At 37.5% G+C, this 17225-nt stretch overlaps 1 protein-coding gene across 12 annotated transcripts in view; it reads right to left on the reverse strand.

The window, feature by feature from the left end:
• The window catches only part of DNAH7 (dynein axonemal heavy chain 7), a 265373-nt gene that overhangs the window by 48410 nt on the left and 199738 nt on the right, over positions 1-17225 (reverse strand). For all 12 annotated transcript variants that reach the window (XM_045034170.1, XM_045034169.1, XM_045034174.1 and 9 more), the window contains 4 exons: positions 10826-10952; positions 9386-9580; positions 6489-6581; positions 1120-1296 (listed from right to left, as the gene is read on the reverse strand). In XM_045034170.1, the coding sequence (XP_044890105.1) occupies positions 1120-1296; positions 6489-6581; positions 9386-9580; positions 10826-10952 (592 nt within the window). The remainder of the gene's footprint in view (positions 1-1119; positions 1297-6488; positions 6582-9385; positions 9581-10825; positions 10953-17225) is intronic.

Here is a 17225-nt window from a genome sequence, read left to right on the forward strand (position 1 = left end):
CTGCTCCTCCCCCATTCACTCTCTCTCCCTCTTTCTCTCTCTCTCAAAACTGAATAAGAACATTAAAAAATTTTTTAAAAAAATAAAATGTTGTCACCTGTTCATGAAGATTTTCTTATTCTAGGTTGAGTGATGTAAGAAAATTTCCAGTAAATTCATTTGAAAAATTTTAAAGCCTTGAAATATAAATATGGGAATATATTCTAACCTGGTAATGTGACTGTAATATAGGATTGTTCTGGAAAGTCAAGAAGGTCCCCCTTTAGAAATTAGAAGGGAGCGCCTGGGTGGCTCAGATGGTTAAGTGGCCAACTTCTGATTTTGGCTCAAGTCATGATCTCACGGTTCATGAGTTTGAGCCCCGCATCGGGCTCCGTGCTGCCTCTCCCTCTCTCTCTTCCCCTCCTCCACTCATGCTATCTTTCTCTCTCTCTCTCTCTCAAAATAAATAAATTAATTTTAAAAAATTAAAAAAGAAAGAAATTGGGAGAAGGGACAGCATCAGAGAAAGATCCCCCCATGGTCACTGTCCAGACTTGAATTAAATCAATCCACGCTCATATACTGGTGTAATGTCAAAGAGTCTCTCTGTGCCCCCAAAATAGAAGCAAGTGTCCCTCAAGCCAAATTCTGGTCTTATAATTTGGATATGGAAAACTGTTTTTAATGTCAGTGCTGTCATTTAAATATTTTCTTGAGGGGCGCCTGGGTGGCTCAGTCGGTTAAGCTTTCAACTCTTGGTTTCGGCTCAGGTCATGACCTCACAGTTTCATGTGGGTTCAGGGCCCGCATCAGGATCTGTGCTGGCAGTGCAGAGCCTGCTTGGGATTCTCTCTCTCTCTCTCTCTCTCTCTCTCTCTCTCTCTTTCTCTGCCTGCTCGTACTGTCTCTGTCTCTCTCTCAAAATAAATATATAAACTTAAAAAAATTTTAATATTTTCTTGAGACTCTGTCAACTTCTGGAACCCTACTCTTTCAAAAGCTAAGTGAGTGATAAATTTTTACCTTTCCCTCCCACCATTTTGGATAAGCAAGTTTGTGTTTTAAAAAATTTAGCCAGAAAATCCTTTATTTATTCACTTTTATAATATCAGACAAACCTCATCTATTTTAAGGTACCTGGTCATCAGCAAATTTTAGAAGAGCAGCCATGGGATCCGCTCCTGGAGAGAGCACAAAAATCAGGGGTGCACAGCAGTTACTATCTCCAAATGCCTTGGATAAATCAAAGGGGGGTGGTTCAATGAACATGTGCCCCAATCTGTTGATTATAAATTCTTGCAGCATTGGAATAATCTAGAAAGAGACAAGAATATATTTGAAAGAATATTCAAAATCTGCTTATGAAATTAAAAAGCTCAGATTCAAAGATTTTTGAGAGAGAGAGAGAGAGAGAGAGAGCGAGCGAGCAAGTCAGGGAGGGGCAGAGAGAGAGGGAGACATAGAATCTGAAGCAGGATCCAGGCTCTGAGCTGTCAGCACAGAGCCCGACGCGGCGCTCGAACTCATGGACTGCAAGATCATGATCTGAGCTAAAGTCGGACGCTTAACCATCTGAGCCACCCAGGTGCCCCGTAGATATTTTAAAACAAAGGACTCTAGGTACATTAGCTAAGTTATTTGTTAATAACTCCACCAGGAGGGTCCAAGGCATGACTTTATATAAACGTCTTTTAGATAGAAAAAAACTTATAAATTATTTAAATAATAAAAGATAAGTGGTTGGTGATGCCAGAATTCAAAGGTATTTTTCTTCCCTTCACGGAGCATTCAATACCTAGTGGATGAAGGATGTAAGAAACCCTAACTCTTTTACTTAACTTTTAAAATACCATGGGCTAAAAGTCCACAACTCAAAAGTAGAAATTTTAGAATGATTTATACAGTACTATACCATCAAGAAAGAATTGATATAGCTGGGAAAGCAAACAGAAAGAAAAAAGAAAAGGACTGTGAAGGAGAAACAAGCCATAGTCCTGAGAAATAGCCAAAGCCATATCGCATAAGATTCCTGATAACAGGGGCACTTAGATGGCTCAGTCTGTTGAGCATCTGACTCTTGATTTTGGCTCAGGTCATGATCCCAGGGTTGTGGAATCGAGCCCTAGGTGGGGCTCCAGGTTGACCATGGATCCTGCTTGGGATTCTTATTCTGAATGCACACAGATGTCAAACTTATTGCAGGAAACTAAAAATCTCCTGTCTATCCCAGGGATATTACTTTTCTCATTCTTCTTTTCCCATAGCTGGTCTTTTCTCACTACATTAAAACACCAACTAACAAAGGAAAATGAACCTTTTTTCTCTTCCCAAGGCTGACTTCTTCACTAAATTATAGCTTTACAAACAAAACAAAAGCACATGGCTTCTAAGTGCATGGTGTTACTTTTAGTAAGTTTGAGCTATCATTGTCCCCTCTCTTATGAGTGTTTCAGGCTGCCATTGGCCACTGCTCACATGCAGACATGGCTGGCTAGCTGTCAGAGCTGGAGAACTAGGTCAGGGGTGTGCACACGAGGGGAAGCGCGGACAAACTTCAGTGTTTCCTTTTTTTTAATGTTTATTGTTTTTGAGAGAGAGAGTGCACAAGCAGGGGAAGGACAGGGAGAGGGAGGGAGACACAGAATCGGAAGCAGGCTCCAGTCTCTGAGCTGTCAGCACAGAGCCCAATGCCGGGCTCGAACTCAGGAACAGGAAGATCATGACCTGAGCCGAAGTCGGACGCTTAACTGAGTGAGCCACCCAGGTGCCCCCAGTGTTTTCTTTTTAATGTTAAAACTGAGCACGACTTGCTTGCTCCCAAGACTGAACTGTAATCCTCAAGGTAAATTAAGCTGTGCTTGCTGTTTGGTTTGCAAGGCAACAGAATTGGGTTTGCTTCTGCCATCGGATTATAGCAGCATTAGGTCTGTAAACGAAATCTGTCAGTAACAAAAATTGCAGGCTAATTTAAGCAATCACCTTCCCAAAGGCCGGGAAGAAGTTTGTGGTTTTCCATTTATGTTAATCTATGTGTTGCAAGTTCCTGTAGGATTTATTGGAGGTCAGAGAGACATATTCACTACTATTTGACAAGTTTCTTACTGAAAGCTGATTAATTTGTGTTTTGTTTACTGTTCAGGAGAGAATGGTGGCCAGAAGCTCATTTTGTGAACGGGCTCAAAACATGGCACACCTCAGTATTTATTCCCTTGATATGTTTCTTTTCATCAATCAAACACTATAATATATTAAATTCCATAAGAAAGTATGAGTCCATCTCATTTTTCCTACTGGTGATTGAGCATCTTTTACATTTTTCTAAATTAGAGCATGGGAGAACCTGGCACATGCAGCCCGTTACCCCTGGGTGGACTCTGTATTGAGGACAGAGCAGTGGAAAATTGTGCTGGCAAATAATATCTAATGTAAACTAGAGATTGAAGCACTGCTGATTTTCCTGGTGGATATATTATCTCATATATATGAGATAATAAAAATTTCCATAGCATTAGCCCAAATTCTAGCCTCAAATAGCACGGTTCCTGTCTCTGGTATGCCAAAGCTATGTTACTTGGGAAAACCATTCTGAAAAGTATCATAGCCATATATTATTTTTATTTTGTTTTTTAATGTTTATTTATTTTGAGAGAGAGAGAGAGCAAGCAGGGGAGGAACAGAGAGGGAGAGAGGGAAAGAATCCCAAGCAGGCTCTAAGCTGTCAGGGCAGAGCACGTTGTGGGGCTCCATCCCACAAACCATGAGATCATGACCTGAGCTGAAATCAAGAGTCGGGTCTTAACTGACTGAGCCACTCCGGTGCTCCATGTATTATTTTTAAATATATAGATTCCAAAGTCAACAATTTGCCACTAGAATGTGGAATACCTGGTAACAGTAAGGTTGAAGGGTTTGAGGTAGCTAGTGATATAAGAGCATACTAATAATTTATTTATATTAAGGCTCATAGGCGCATAGTATAGTTAATGGTAACCGGTCACTTGGGTTAAATTGAATTATGCTGCAGTAGCAAACAATTTCCAGATCTCAGTGACTGAACACAACAATTTCTCATCCTTGCAAAGTCCTGTGGGTGTGTAGGCAACTCACCACCAGTGCTGGCTCAGTGCTCCAGCCTGCTTAGGGAACTTAAATATCAGTATGTGCTTCCTCAATTTTGATGGCAGAGGGAGTGCCCTGGAGATTCTCAATGCTGGCAATTAAATGCTTCTGCCCTGACACGTCTCACATTTTATTGGCCAGAGCAAGGTTTATAGCCACAGTCCTTCACCTCCTGTGTGTGTGTGTATATGTGTGTGTGCGCACGCACGTGCAGAGGAGAACTGGAAATCCTGGCCAATAGCATTAATGTCTACACTCATCCACCCATCCAAGGAAAACTCTAAAGGAGATATGGAAACACTGGGGACAAAGTTACAAGTCAGGGTGCAAAATATTGGACAGAGTAGCTAAGAGAAGTATAAAACCGTAAGTTTCACCTCAATTGATTTAAAAGCAAAAACATACAGACAAAACCCCCTCAACTTGAATATCTTACTCCTCACCTCCCTCAAATATACTTTAAAAAGAGACTGAATACGGAAAGTAATGTTTGATCTATTTGGTAGCTCAATGTATTTTCAGCTTAAAATATCAACTTTTTTAAAACATAAAACTGGGGAAAAGATATTTATAGGGGAAAAGCTGTACTTAGGAAATGGCTCATTAGTTACTTTTAATCAAACTTAATATAAAACATGGATAGAAGCCTCTTTGTTTTTTTCAAATACTGACGGGAGAAGGTCAGTGGTACACGCAGAGTCATTTTAGTAGTAAGAGTCTTTACCTGGCTTAGAAAATGAAGTAAAAACCTTTGAAAATTAAAAAAAAAAAAAAAAGCTTTTAGGGAGGATGCTGTTTCAGGCCAGAGGGTGAAGCATTTCGTATTCTTCCATATTTAATACTTGTAGGGGAAACTTCTGAGGCTTAACACTAAGTGGCAATTCACTTTTGAAAGGGCTACCAAGGAGGAAAACATTTCATCAGTTTAATACCTGATTCCTAAACAATTGTGGCTGCTTCCAACACCCCAGGGCAGGGCAGTGTGGTGACTTTTGCGGGCCCTAGTCACCTTGTGCATCCCTTCCCTCATGAAAAACAAGTAAGAATTATGTTTTACAATTGTGTCAGGGTAATTACAAGCGTTAACAAGTCCAGGTTATATTTTCCATTTTTAAAAGGAATTCAAACATTTTCGTGAACACCTAGAAGCATCCTGGGCCCTAGGCACTCTGCCTAATGGGTCCTCGGCCGCTGGCTAAGAGCACACTGACAGGCCAAGCAAGAATCGCTTATCTTCATTAAACAGACTATGGCTTACAGAGGGAAGAATGCCTCTACCCCACATTATCACTGGCGCAGGTAAGAACTTTTTAAAGTATGTTGCTTTCACCACCTAAGTTCCAGTTGTTTGTTGTTAGGATGGAATAACTGACTTATATATATATTCCTTAGCAGCTCAAATTGTGGCTACAGTAAGTTTTGAAATCGTTATGTATTACTTTTACTTGGCTAGTAACAAAGGGCGATTAGGATGTTTTTTCAAATTTTCCTCAATCTACCTAATATCTATAGTGTTTCAGAGAACATAGATATGGGTCATTATACTTAAGTGACTAGGTTTTTGTTTTTTGTTTTAATTGGAGGCTAATGGGGTCACCTGGTGGCTCAGTTGGTTAAGCAACAGACTCTCGATTTCAGCTCAGGTCAAGACTCACAGGTCGTGAGTTTGAGTCCTGTATTGGGCTCTGTGCTGACAGCGCAGAGCCTGCTTGGTATTCTGTCTCTCCCTCTCTCTTTCTGTCTTTCCCCTGCTCATGCTTGCACAGCACACCATCTCTCTCAAAATAAATAAATAAACTTAAAAAAATCAAAAACATAGAATATAATGATGTCACTGAGCACTGAAATTCACTGACCTGGACAGGTGAGCGGATTCACTGGTTATATAATGTATCATTTAAAGAAATTAAAATGAACAGTATTGACGTTTTCCTTTGTAGTCAGCAGTGATGAATGTCTTAAAAATGATATTGTACTTGCTTTCCAAAGGCCAACAAAGAACTATACATAAAGACAGGATTTGAAGAGCCAGAAATTCTACTAGATCTGTTTGGCTAATATCATCAAAGCGATCAGAATAAAAATGAAGTTACAGCATGTAAAGGAAGTAGGTTTTAAGGAATTGGGAAAGCATGAATTAAAAGGAAGAATCATGAAATAAATAGATCTAAAACATATAGTCTGGTCAGCTACTAATTTAGTGTGGCTTTAAGGATGTACAAAATTCTTGATAAAATGGCTGCATTAGAAGGAAGTGGGATTAGTTCCCCCAGGCTCCTCCACCTCCCCTGTGATTATATAAGGAAATATGGTAAACCAGACTATAATGGGGGGGGGGGGAAGGGGCGGACTGGAATCACAGAGCTGCTTTCAAAGCCCACACTTACCTTGTCTGGCCTCAAGCAACGAATGATAAGCATCCTTTGAAACTCATTTGCTTTATCTTCCCAATTTTCAGGAAAAACCTCATGATGTGGTTCCTAAAATTACAGTGGATAGAATTCAATTCTATTTTGAAGATTATTTCCCAAGAGAACAGTATTTTGATGTATAAGCTGATTTTTAGAGAAACCAGGTAATGACTAAATGAAATCAAGAATACTAATGTAAATTTTATCAGGCGGGGGCAAAGTTATGAAATAAGGAATGAAAAGAAAATTTAAAACACCACAAAGGGATCAAAACTAGGGCATGAATTAAGCAGGTTAATGTCAATATGAATACAAATCATTAGACAAAATGAATCTCCTTATTAAAAAATGTACATATGGAGTGCTCCCATTATTTCTCCAAAGGCATTTAAAAATCTACCAACTACTGTCACCATCTATTTATAAAAAGAAATATATATTATAAAAGAAGAAAATGTATTATTATAAATTTATTATATTTCCTGTTTTGAACAAAGTTTTGGTATCTTCTTTATAAAGGTATATTTGAAAATGTATATAGTAAAAAGAAGCCAAAACAGAGAGAGCTATTAAAAATATGTAAGAGAGATATTAAGAACCCAAGAGGGGTAAATTTCAAAAAAAGAAAAAAAAGGAGACATTTGGAATCTTAAAACCTCAGGGAAGGCTATGTAGTATCTCAGATTAGAAATCTCCATGCTGCTCTCAGTTTGGGGCGCCTAGGTGGCGCAGTCGGTTAAGCGCCGACTTCAGCCAGGTCACGATCTCGCGGTCCGGGAGTTCGAGCCCCGCGTCAGGCTCTGGGCTGATGGCTCGGAGCCTGGAGCCTGTTTCCGATTCTGTGTCTCCCTCTCTCTCTGCCCCTCCCCCGTTCATGCTCTGTCTCTCTCTGTCCCAAAAATAAATAAAAACGTTGAAAAAAAAATTTTAAAATAAAAAAAAAAAGAAATCTCCATGCTTCAGCATAGTCAGTAAAATCTCTATTTCAAATTAGAATGAAGTACTCACAAAAACCTATTTGTGTCTAGGAAATATATTAAAAATATTTTTTAAATGTTTGTTTATTTTTGAGAGAGAGATAGAGACAGAGTATGAGCAGGGAAGGGGCAGAGAGAAAGAGAGACACAGAATCTGAGGCAGGCTCCAGGCTCTGAGCTGTCAGCACAGAGTCTGATGCGGGGCTCGAACTCACAGACTGTGAAATCATGACCTGAGCCGAAGTCGGAAGCTTAACCCGACTGTCACCCAGGCGCCCCTCAAGGAAATATGTTTTTATTACTAACAGGGAGAGATCCAACAGCGATCCAGTCCAAATGTGAATTTGACTTTATGTGTAAATTTGAATTTATGTGTAAATACAATCTCACTGTCATGTCTACTACAAGAAGTAGGTAAATATTCTCCATATATCTGGCTCTTTATTTCCTCTTCCCGTCTTCCCTAAGGAGAGCTCTTTCTTGCATAATTAAATCCAAGAAAGCAGAATGTGGAGAGAAGAAATAAAGGAGTGGGAAAAAAATAACTACAAATTGGCAAAATATTAGCCCTTATCCTAAAAAAAAAAAAAAAAAAAAAAAAGTGAGGAAAGGCAACAATTTCTATGTATTCTAGAAGGAAATTGTTTTATACTTTGTCCTGACTATAATAGTCTCCAATTAGTGAGATAGGGCCCCATGAAAAATTGCTTGAGAACTATTAGCTTTTCCCTCTGAAAGAGGGGGGAGGTGGAAATTTTCTTTTGTCCATGGTTCTTCTAGGTAGACTAAAAACTAAATTTACATGCAACAGATTAACAGGAGAAAAAAATCTAGCGTTTGATTACATGTACACAGAGGGTCCAATAATGAAAATGAGACCCAAAGAAATGATCAAGGCAGGTAGTTTTTGTACTTTTTAGACAAAGAGACCATAAATCTGTGAGGAATTGACAGGACAAAGACAATTTAACTTTGGGAGTTTCAATTAGTAAGGAATACTAAATAGAATTTGCGGTGGGGCAGTAAATGAGTAGAAAGTAACAAGGGTGTTGATACAGCCTTCTGTGCTCCAAATTTCTTATCTCTGGTGATAAGGATATCTCTTTTACCTCCTGGTACAGGAAGGGCACCTTTCACGTGGGAGATTTATTTCCTGCTTTCAGGGGTGGCTCTGAGTGTCCTTGCATAGGCTGTCACTTAAGTAACTTCTTTTTAAAATAATCAATATGCCAAAATGGCATATTTTGGGTAGCCTGCCCTTGGCCCCTACACCTCATGTCAAATGACAAAAATGTTTATTAGCTTATATCCTGGATTTAGAAAATCTAAACAATAGCTCTTTTGTAAAATCTTTAACTCACCTGCTATTATGATTACAAAATCTAAATTGTTAATAAGTAAAAAGTTGGCATGGAAATTCAAACAGAATATTTTAAGGACCATGCATTTCTACACATTTCAAGGATTTGAATAGGAGTTCAAAACAGAACCATCAATTTAGAAGGTGCCGATGAGGGGCGCCTGGGTGGCTCAGTCAGTAGAGCGGCCGACTTCGGCTCAGGTCATGATCTCACGGTCCGTGAGTTCGAGACCCACGTCAGGCTCTGTGCTGACAGCTCAGAGCCTGGAGCCTGTTTCGGATTCTGTGTCTCCCTCTCTCTGACCCTCCCCCATTCATGCTCTGTCTCTCCCTGTCTCAAAATAAATTAAAAAACATTAAAAAATTAAAAAAAAAATAGAAGGTGCCGATGATATAAATCGAAACCCTGATTTCAATGTCTGACCAGTTGTTTAAAGTTTACCTAAATCTTGTTTTTTATTCATAATAAAAAAGAAATTTAGCATTATTTTCTCCATTTAAAAACTTTGGAAAAAGCAAAAGTGTTAAGAACATACCAAACTATCATACACTTTTTTCCATCCATCCTTTAAGTGCACAAACTCCCTACGAATGGTTTTGAAGGAAGGTAAATCATCTAGTCGACATATTTCATCCCAGGATTTTTGTGGGAGCCAGGTACAAGGGTTGGTATGAGGATTATCCAATCCAATCCCACCAGTTAGCAGAAATCTCCACTCGGCTTTATTAACCTTTGGAAAACAAAGTAGCATGAAGAGTCAGAAATGAATTCATCATGTGTACATAGTAAATTTAAACCATTGAAAAAGAACTGGCTATTGATTTTCAAGTTTCAAGTATTGTCCTTATGAAATTCTATAGCTAGTGGTATAGCAGTTCAGTATTTATTCATAAGAAAACATTTATCCATTATAACCGGTTTTGAAAATCGTTCCATTCTAGATAACCACTTTTTGATGATTTTCCTCCAGAATTACTAATCTAAACTTAAAAATTCTATCTGAATAAATGTTTTCCAAAATGACTGCTTGGCGTCTTACTGGCTCTAAAAATTGTGGGAAGATAGAGGGGAGGAGCTGGGGGAATCAGCAAAATGAAGGCAAGTGGGAGAGATAGGTTTCCAGGTAGGGAGTAAAGAAATCACAGTAGTCAAAGGTACAGCGTAGGGAATATCGTCAGTGGTGTTGTAGCAGGGGTTGGTGGTAGTTACACTTGCGGTACAGAGTTGATGAATTACTATGTTGTGCACCTGAAACCCATGCAACACTGGTGCGAACTATACTCAAAAGATAAACAAAAATAAAGATAGATAAAATAAAAACGGGGGGAAGACAGAAAGCCATCAATCTGCCATATCTTCAATTATTTTCCATAAAAAGGAAATGAGGTACTGCTATGAAACTTTTGCAAGAAATGCAAGAAAAATGCCTTTACTCCTTCAGAATTCAGCCAATGTATCACCAGACAAAAATCAATAAATCTTTAGCACCTAAGTGAATAAAAGAGTGCATTTAGATGATACTCTGTTTCATTCTTAAGGTGCGTCTTTTATTTTAAATGAATAGATTTGAAACATAGTAAAAATTTATGAAAGGTATTATTAAGCTCCAATGGTTAGATTGGACTAACTTGCACAAGTTCTTAAAAACATTACCATATACTCTATGTGATTACTTGATGTAAATATATCAACATATTTAGTAAATATATATACATACTTACATAAGAGTCTAATAGAAACTATTTTATTTAAACTAAAACACACAGAGATTTAAGGAATAACTACATAATGGACTCTGCTTTATTTATTTTGCCCCCTGTGTGAAGTTCAGTCTAGTTGTGATCTCTTGCCTTAACTGCAATAATTGTTTAATCGTTTACAACCATCTTGTGAATACACACACATGCTCCCATACAAATTAGTAAATTAATGAATCAATGTTAATGTTTTTCCTACAAATTATAACAGTACTGACCGCACGTTCATGTAGCAGCAGATTCATAGTTAGACAAAAGGAAAAGAGTAGTTTATCCTTTTCAAAGAGTGATCGGCAGATGTTAACATACAGGGAGTAAGTAAAGTGATCCTTGAGAATTTGAAGCCTACAGGTCAACAGAAAGAGAAGTGAATAAATAAAAAAAATGCATTATACTTTAAAGAAAATGCTCTTAAGGAAACCTATTATAAACCATTTAGATGTATATTCTTCTAATCAGCTTTCTGGTCAATTACCCCCAAAACAATCAAGGATTGTCATTAACTGGGTGCACCAATTTGAGAGCTACACAATGTAGAAACACTTCAGTAGAATTGCATTTTACTGTTGACTGATTTTTTAAAAAACACTTAATCTTTCTTTCAGAAAAGAGTCAATGCATGGTACATTAATCTGTTGCGTTTAAAGATTTGTGGATGATTTTTAACTATAAAGCATTTCTTAGGGTAAAATTTGATTTTCTTATTCCATAAATGCTTCTAAATGTTGTATGTTTTATATGAAATTAACAGATTAAAATTCATAGCTCCTTTATTAAATTAACATTTAGTACCGTGCTACTCTGCTCATAAGTCCATAAAAGCTAGAGAAATCACAAAACTTGATAAATTACATTTTTTTAAAGTTTATTTGTTTTGAGAGTGCATGTGCGCATGCGTAGGGCAGGGGCAGAGAGAGAGAGAGAGAGAGAGAGAGAGAGAGAGAGAGAGAGAGAATCCGAAGCAGGCTCCATACTCAGCACAGCGCCTGATGCAGGGCCTGATCTCAGGACCCCGAAATCATGACCTGAGCCAATATCAAGAGTCAGATGCCTAAACAACTGAGCCACCCAGGCACCCCAAGTACATTTTTATTTACTACATAGACAGAACATGAAAATATGAATAATCGCAATATTTGCAACTAACAACTTTATAGTAAGTGCTAACATGTGTGATCTGTATCCATAGCATGTACATAACACTTTAAACATTTTCATGTAATTATCTCATAAGGAAAATAAACCATCATTGAAACAAAAATTTCACAAATGTTTTATTATATTAGTTATAATAGTTATAATAGAAATAAAACAGTTGGCTGAAACCTTTGTGGAGAGCTAATGATTGACAAGGGCTGAAACTAAGCAGACCAATTTACCTGAAGGAAAAATTAGCAGAGTTTGATTTTGATGAAGAAAAATTTTATCAGTGTTTCTTAATGTGTCTAGAAAAAATAATCTACCAGTACCACCATATTGTGGCTATTTTCAAACTAATATCCCAGGATACAGATCATCACAACTCTATTTTTTTCCTTACTGGCCTATTTCTTTAATTATTTTGTCCCCGGCCAGCATTCTCATAAAGAAAATTAAACAAATTGATGCATTTTATTTCTGGTTGAGAACTCTGAAAAGGGGCTTGATAGAGAGGGCTTTGAAACTAGTTGCTGAAATGTAGTTGAGTTCTCTGAAGATTTAAAATAATACTACTACTCCTGTCCCCATTTTTAAGCTAATAATGGTCTTTTCACACTTAGTATTTAATTTGTCTCATCTGTAACAGTACAATTAATACAGGGTAACTCAGACTTGGTCTTTCTAGAATAAAATAAAAATGTCTACACTTTAAGACAAATTTCTTCTTGTAGATAGGAAGATTGAAGGGAAAATTATAATGGTCACTCATATTACAAGTTCAAGGTCAGTCTCATCAATGATAAAAATGCAGATTAAAATACAATATTTTAATAATCTGTTACAGTGAAAAAGGATAAAAATGATCATTTTCAATGCTAATGCATGACACAGGGATATAAGATCATTGATGTTCCTTCGGTGGAGTTGTATATTTGAATAACTTTCCAGGAAAGGAATTTGTATCAGGAGTCTGAAAGAAGTAAACACCTTCGTTCTGATTTTGGGATTCTAGCATACGGAAATAATTACCAGTGTGGACATTTATACTTATTGCAGTATTAGTTATAATTCAAAGGCTGGAGATTACTTGTGAGTCTTACATTAAGAAAGTTATGGCACATTCATAAAATGGTATATTGTGCAACTATTAAAAATAGTTTCAGAAGAATATTTAATAACATGGAAAAAATGATCTTGATAGAAGTGGAAGGAAAAAACAACAGAGTGTGTGTGTGTGTGTGTGTGTGTGTGTGTGTGTGTCCACTTGTTTTCTCAGAGAGAAAGAGATTTCAGTTTGGTCCCTTTGACAAAGCTCTATCCTTGTTAGGTTTTTGTTTCTGTACTTACAGGCGTTTTGCAATAGTTACTTATTTATTTTATTATATTAACATTTTATAAGAAACAGATGAACCAAATTATGGCTATTTCATAGTACATCTCATAGCAATCATAACATATGTTTTTGTAATACTTAAGTAAGAATTACTATGAATAATAGCCATCAGAAGGCAAACAAAAATGGAGTGCGTGGGTGGCTCAGTCAGTTAAGCGTCCAACTTCGGCTCAGGTCATTCTCTTCTCACGGCTCATGGTTCGAGCCCCGCATCGGGCTCTGCGCTGACAGCTCAGAGCCTGGAGCCTGCTTCCGATTCTGTGTCTCCCTCTCTTTCTGGCCCTCCCCAGCTCACACTCTGTCTCACTCTCTCTCTCTCAAAAATAAACAAATACTAAAAATAAATGTTATTTTAAAAACAGAAGGCAAACAAAAATGCGGTGCATGGGTGGCTCAGTCAGTTAAGGGTCTGACTTCAGCTCAAGTCATGATCTCATGGTTCGTAGGTTCAAGCCCTGCATCGAGTTTTGTGCTGACAGCTCAGAGCCTGGAGCCTGCTTCAGATTCTGTCTCCCTCGCTCTCTGCCCCTCCCCCACTTGTGTTCTCTCTCTCTCTCTCTCTCTCTCTCTCTCTCTCTCAAAAATAAATATAAAAAAAATTTAAAAAGCAAACAAAAATGAAATGTTTTTGTTGCTGAGTAAAATAAGAGATAATTTTATTAGTTGTTACAAGTATATATCCTTAAACACCATCAGTCTTAACCTCCCAATCTCCTTCACCTGGCAACCACCACTTTACTGTTTTTCTCTTAAAGGCATGATTTTTTTTTATTCCATATATAGGTGATATCACACGGTACTTGTCTTTCCCTGACTGATCTTGGTTAGCATAATGTGCTCACGGTCAATCTATGTCCAAATGGCAGAACATACATGCAGAAGAATGAAAATGGACACCTGTCTCATACCACTCACAAAAATTAACTCAAAATGGGTCAAAGACCTAAACATAAGCCCTAAAACCATAAAATTTCTAACAGGACGAAACCTGTCAATATTGATTTTAGCAATGGTTTTCTTGGACATGACGCTAAAAGCATAAAAAAAGCAAAAATCAACAAATGGAACTACATCAAACCCAAAAGCTTCTGCACAACAAAAGAAACTATTAACAAAATAGCACCCAGAGATAAACCCATGCTTATATGGGCAATTAATCTATGACAAAGGAGGCAAAAATATACAATGGGGGAAAAGACACTCTCTTCAACAAACGGTGCTGGGAAAACTGGACAGTTACATGCAAAAGAATAAAACTGGAGCATTTTCTGACAACATACACACAAATAAAATGGATTAAAGACCTAAATGTGAGACCTGAAACCATAAAACTTCTAGGAGAAAACAGGCAGTAATTTCTTTGACACTGAGTTTAGCAACATTTTTCTAGATAAGTTGCCTTAGGCGAGGGAAACAAAAGCAAAAATAAACTATTGAGACTACACCAAAAATAAAAACCTTTGCACAGTGAAGGAAACCATCAACAAAACAAAAAGTCAACCTACTGAATGGGAGAAGAGATTCACAAATGATTTATCTGATAACGGATTAATATCCAGAATATATAAACAACTTATACAACTCAACACCAAAAAAAACAAATAATCTGACTAAAAAATGGGCAGAGGACCTGAGTAGATATTTTCCGAAAGACATACAGATGTCAAACAGACACATGAAAAGATGCTTGATATTACTAGTCATCAAGGAGATGCAAATCAAAACCACGGTGAGGTATGACCTGACACCTGTCAGAATCACTAGAATCAAAAAGACAAGAAACAACCAGCATTGGTGAGGATGTGGAGAAAAAGGAACTCTAGTGTACTGTTAGAGGAAAAGTAAACTGGTGCAGCCACTGTGGAAAATAGTATGGAAGGTCCTCAAAAACTTAAAAATAAAAATACCCAGTGATTCTACTACTGGGTATTTAACCAAAGATAAAGGAAAACACTAATTTGGAAAATATATGCACACCTATGATTATTGCAGCATTATTTATAATAGCCAAGAAATGGAAGCAGCCCAAGTGTCCATCAATTGATGAACAGATAAAGAAAATGTGTGTGTGTGTGTTTGTGTGTGTGTATGTATATATATATATATAATATATATATAATATATATATACACATATGTGTATATATATATACATGTATATACATATGTGTATATATATGTGTGTATATATGTATATATATGTATATATACATATATACATACACACCCACACAGACACAATGGAATATTCCTCAGTCATAGAAAAGAATGAGATCTTGCCATTTGCAACAACATGGTTGAGACTATAGGGTATTATGCTAAGTGAAATATGTCAGAGAAAGACAAATACCATATGACTTAACTCCTATGTGGAATCTAAAAAACAAAACAAATAAAGACACAAAAAGCAGAAACCGATCCATGAATACAGAGAACTTATGGTTGCCAGAGGGGAGGGGTTGGGGGAAGATGAACAAAATGGATGAAGGGGACTGGGAGATACAGGTTTCCAGTTATTATGGAATGAATAAGTCACAGGAACAAAAGGTACAGCATCGGGAATAAGTCAATGGTATTGCAATAGTGTTGTGTGGTGACAGACGGCAGCTATGCTTGTGGTGAGTGTAGCACAACATATGGTCTTGCCTGATCACTATGTTGTACACCATACACCCGAAACTATATAACATTGTGTGTCAACTATACTTAGAGAGAGAGAGAGAGAAAGGGCAGCCATAGGAGAAAATTTTTGCAAACCCATGTATCAAATAAAGAGTTAATGTCCCAAATATACAAAGAACAACTTAATAACAAGAAAACAATCTGATTAAAAAATTGACAGAAGATCTAAATAGACATTTTTCTAAAGAGGACATTAAAATGGCCAACAGGTGCATGAACAGATGTTCAGTACCACCAATTACCAGAAAAATGCAAATCAAAACTACAGTGAGAGATCACCTCACACCGAAAAGAACGGCTATCATCGAGAAGTCAAGATATAGTAAGTGCTGGTGAGGATGTGGTGAAAAGGAGCCCTTATACAACTCACATTTGTTTTCCTTCTGGCTAACGCCAGTTTGTTAACACAGGTGGTCACTTCAGTTAGCAGGTGAGTTTGGGATGTGATTTCTGCCTTTGCACCCTCTTAACGTGCATTATTTTCTGGTTTAATGTTTACTGAATCATAAAAGTGTTTTCTTTCTCTACTACCTTTGTGGAGAAAAAAACTTCTAGGTTGAGAAAAGATTTTGTTTTGATACTTCTACAATACACTAGCGCACTGGGACACCACGTAACAATCAGAGTGAATAAACCACTGCACTGTACAAAACAATGTGGATTTCACAAATGCAATTCTGAGTGTAAGATGCCAGACACACAGGAGCACGTGCTGTGTGATTCCATTCATAGGATGTTCTCAAACAGACAAAACTGATCTACGGTGCTGGAAGTCGGGACAATCTTTACCTTGGTGGAAGGGGATTGGTCAGTCACTAAAAGGGACACAAAATGGGGTTTCTGGGTTGTCGATAATGTTCTGGGTCTTGGTCTGGGGGCTAATTACACAGGTGTGCTCAATAATAAAAGCTCACTGAGTAAATACTTCTAATTTCTGCATGTCTCTGTGTGTATACTCTAATTTCAATAAAAGTTTTCAAATATAGGGGCGCCTGGGTGGCTCAGTCGGTTGAGCATCCGACTCCGGCTCAGGTCACCATCTCACGGTTCGTGAGTTCAAGCCCCGCGTCGGGCTCTGTGCTGACAGGTCGGGGCCTGGAGCCTGCTTCTGATTCTGTTTCTCCCTCCCCTCAGCTCCTCCCCTGTTCATACTCTGTCTCTCTCTCAAAATAAAGATTTAAAAAAAATTTTTTTTTACGTTTTCAAATGTGGTTTTTCTTATTTACTCTTTGGTTGGCTCCAGAATTACACTTTCAGGATCACTGGAGTCATGAATATGACTTTCACTGTATTTAAATTAAAGAATTTTAATGAAAAAAGACATATTTTGTTTTCTAGATTCTACCCAAGTCTCGTATCTGGCTAAAAGAATTTTATTTTCTCTAAATCATAAGGGACTATATC

The sequence above is a fragment of the Felis catus genome, chromosome C1 (genome assembly GCF_018350175.1).
Source record: "Felis catus isolate Fca126 chromosome C1, F.catus_Fca126_mat1.0, whole genome shotgun sequence".
NCBI classification, from domain to species: Eukaryota; Metazoa; Chordata; class Mammalia; order Carnivora; family Felidae; genus Felis; species Felis catus.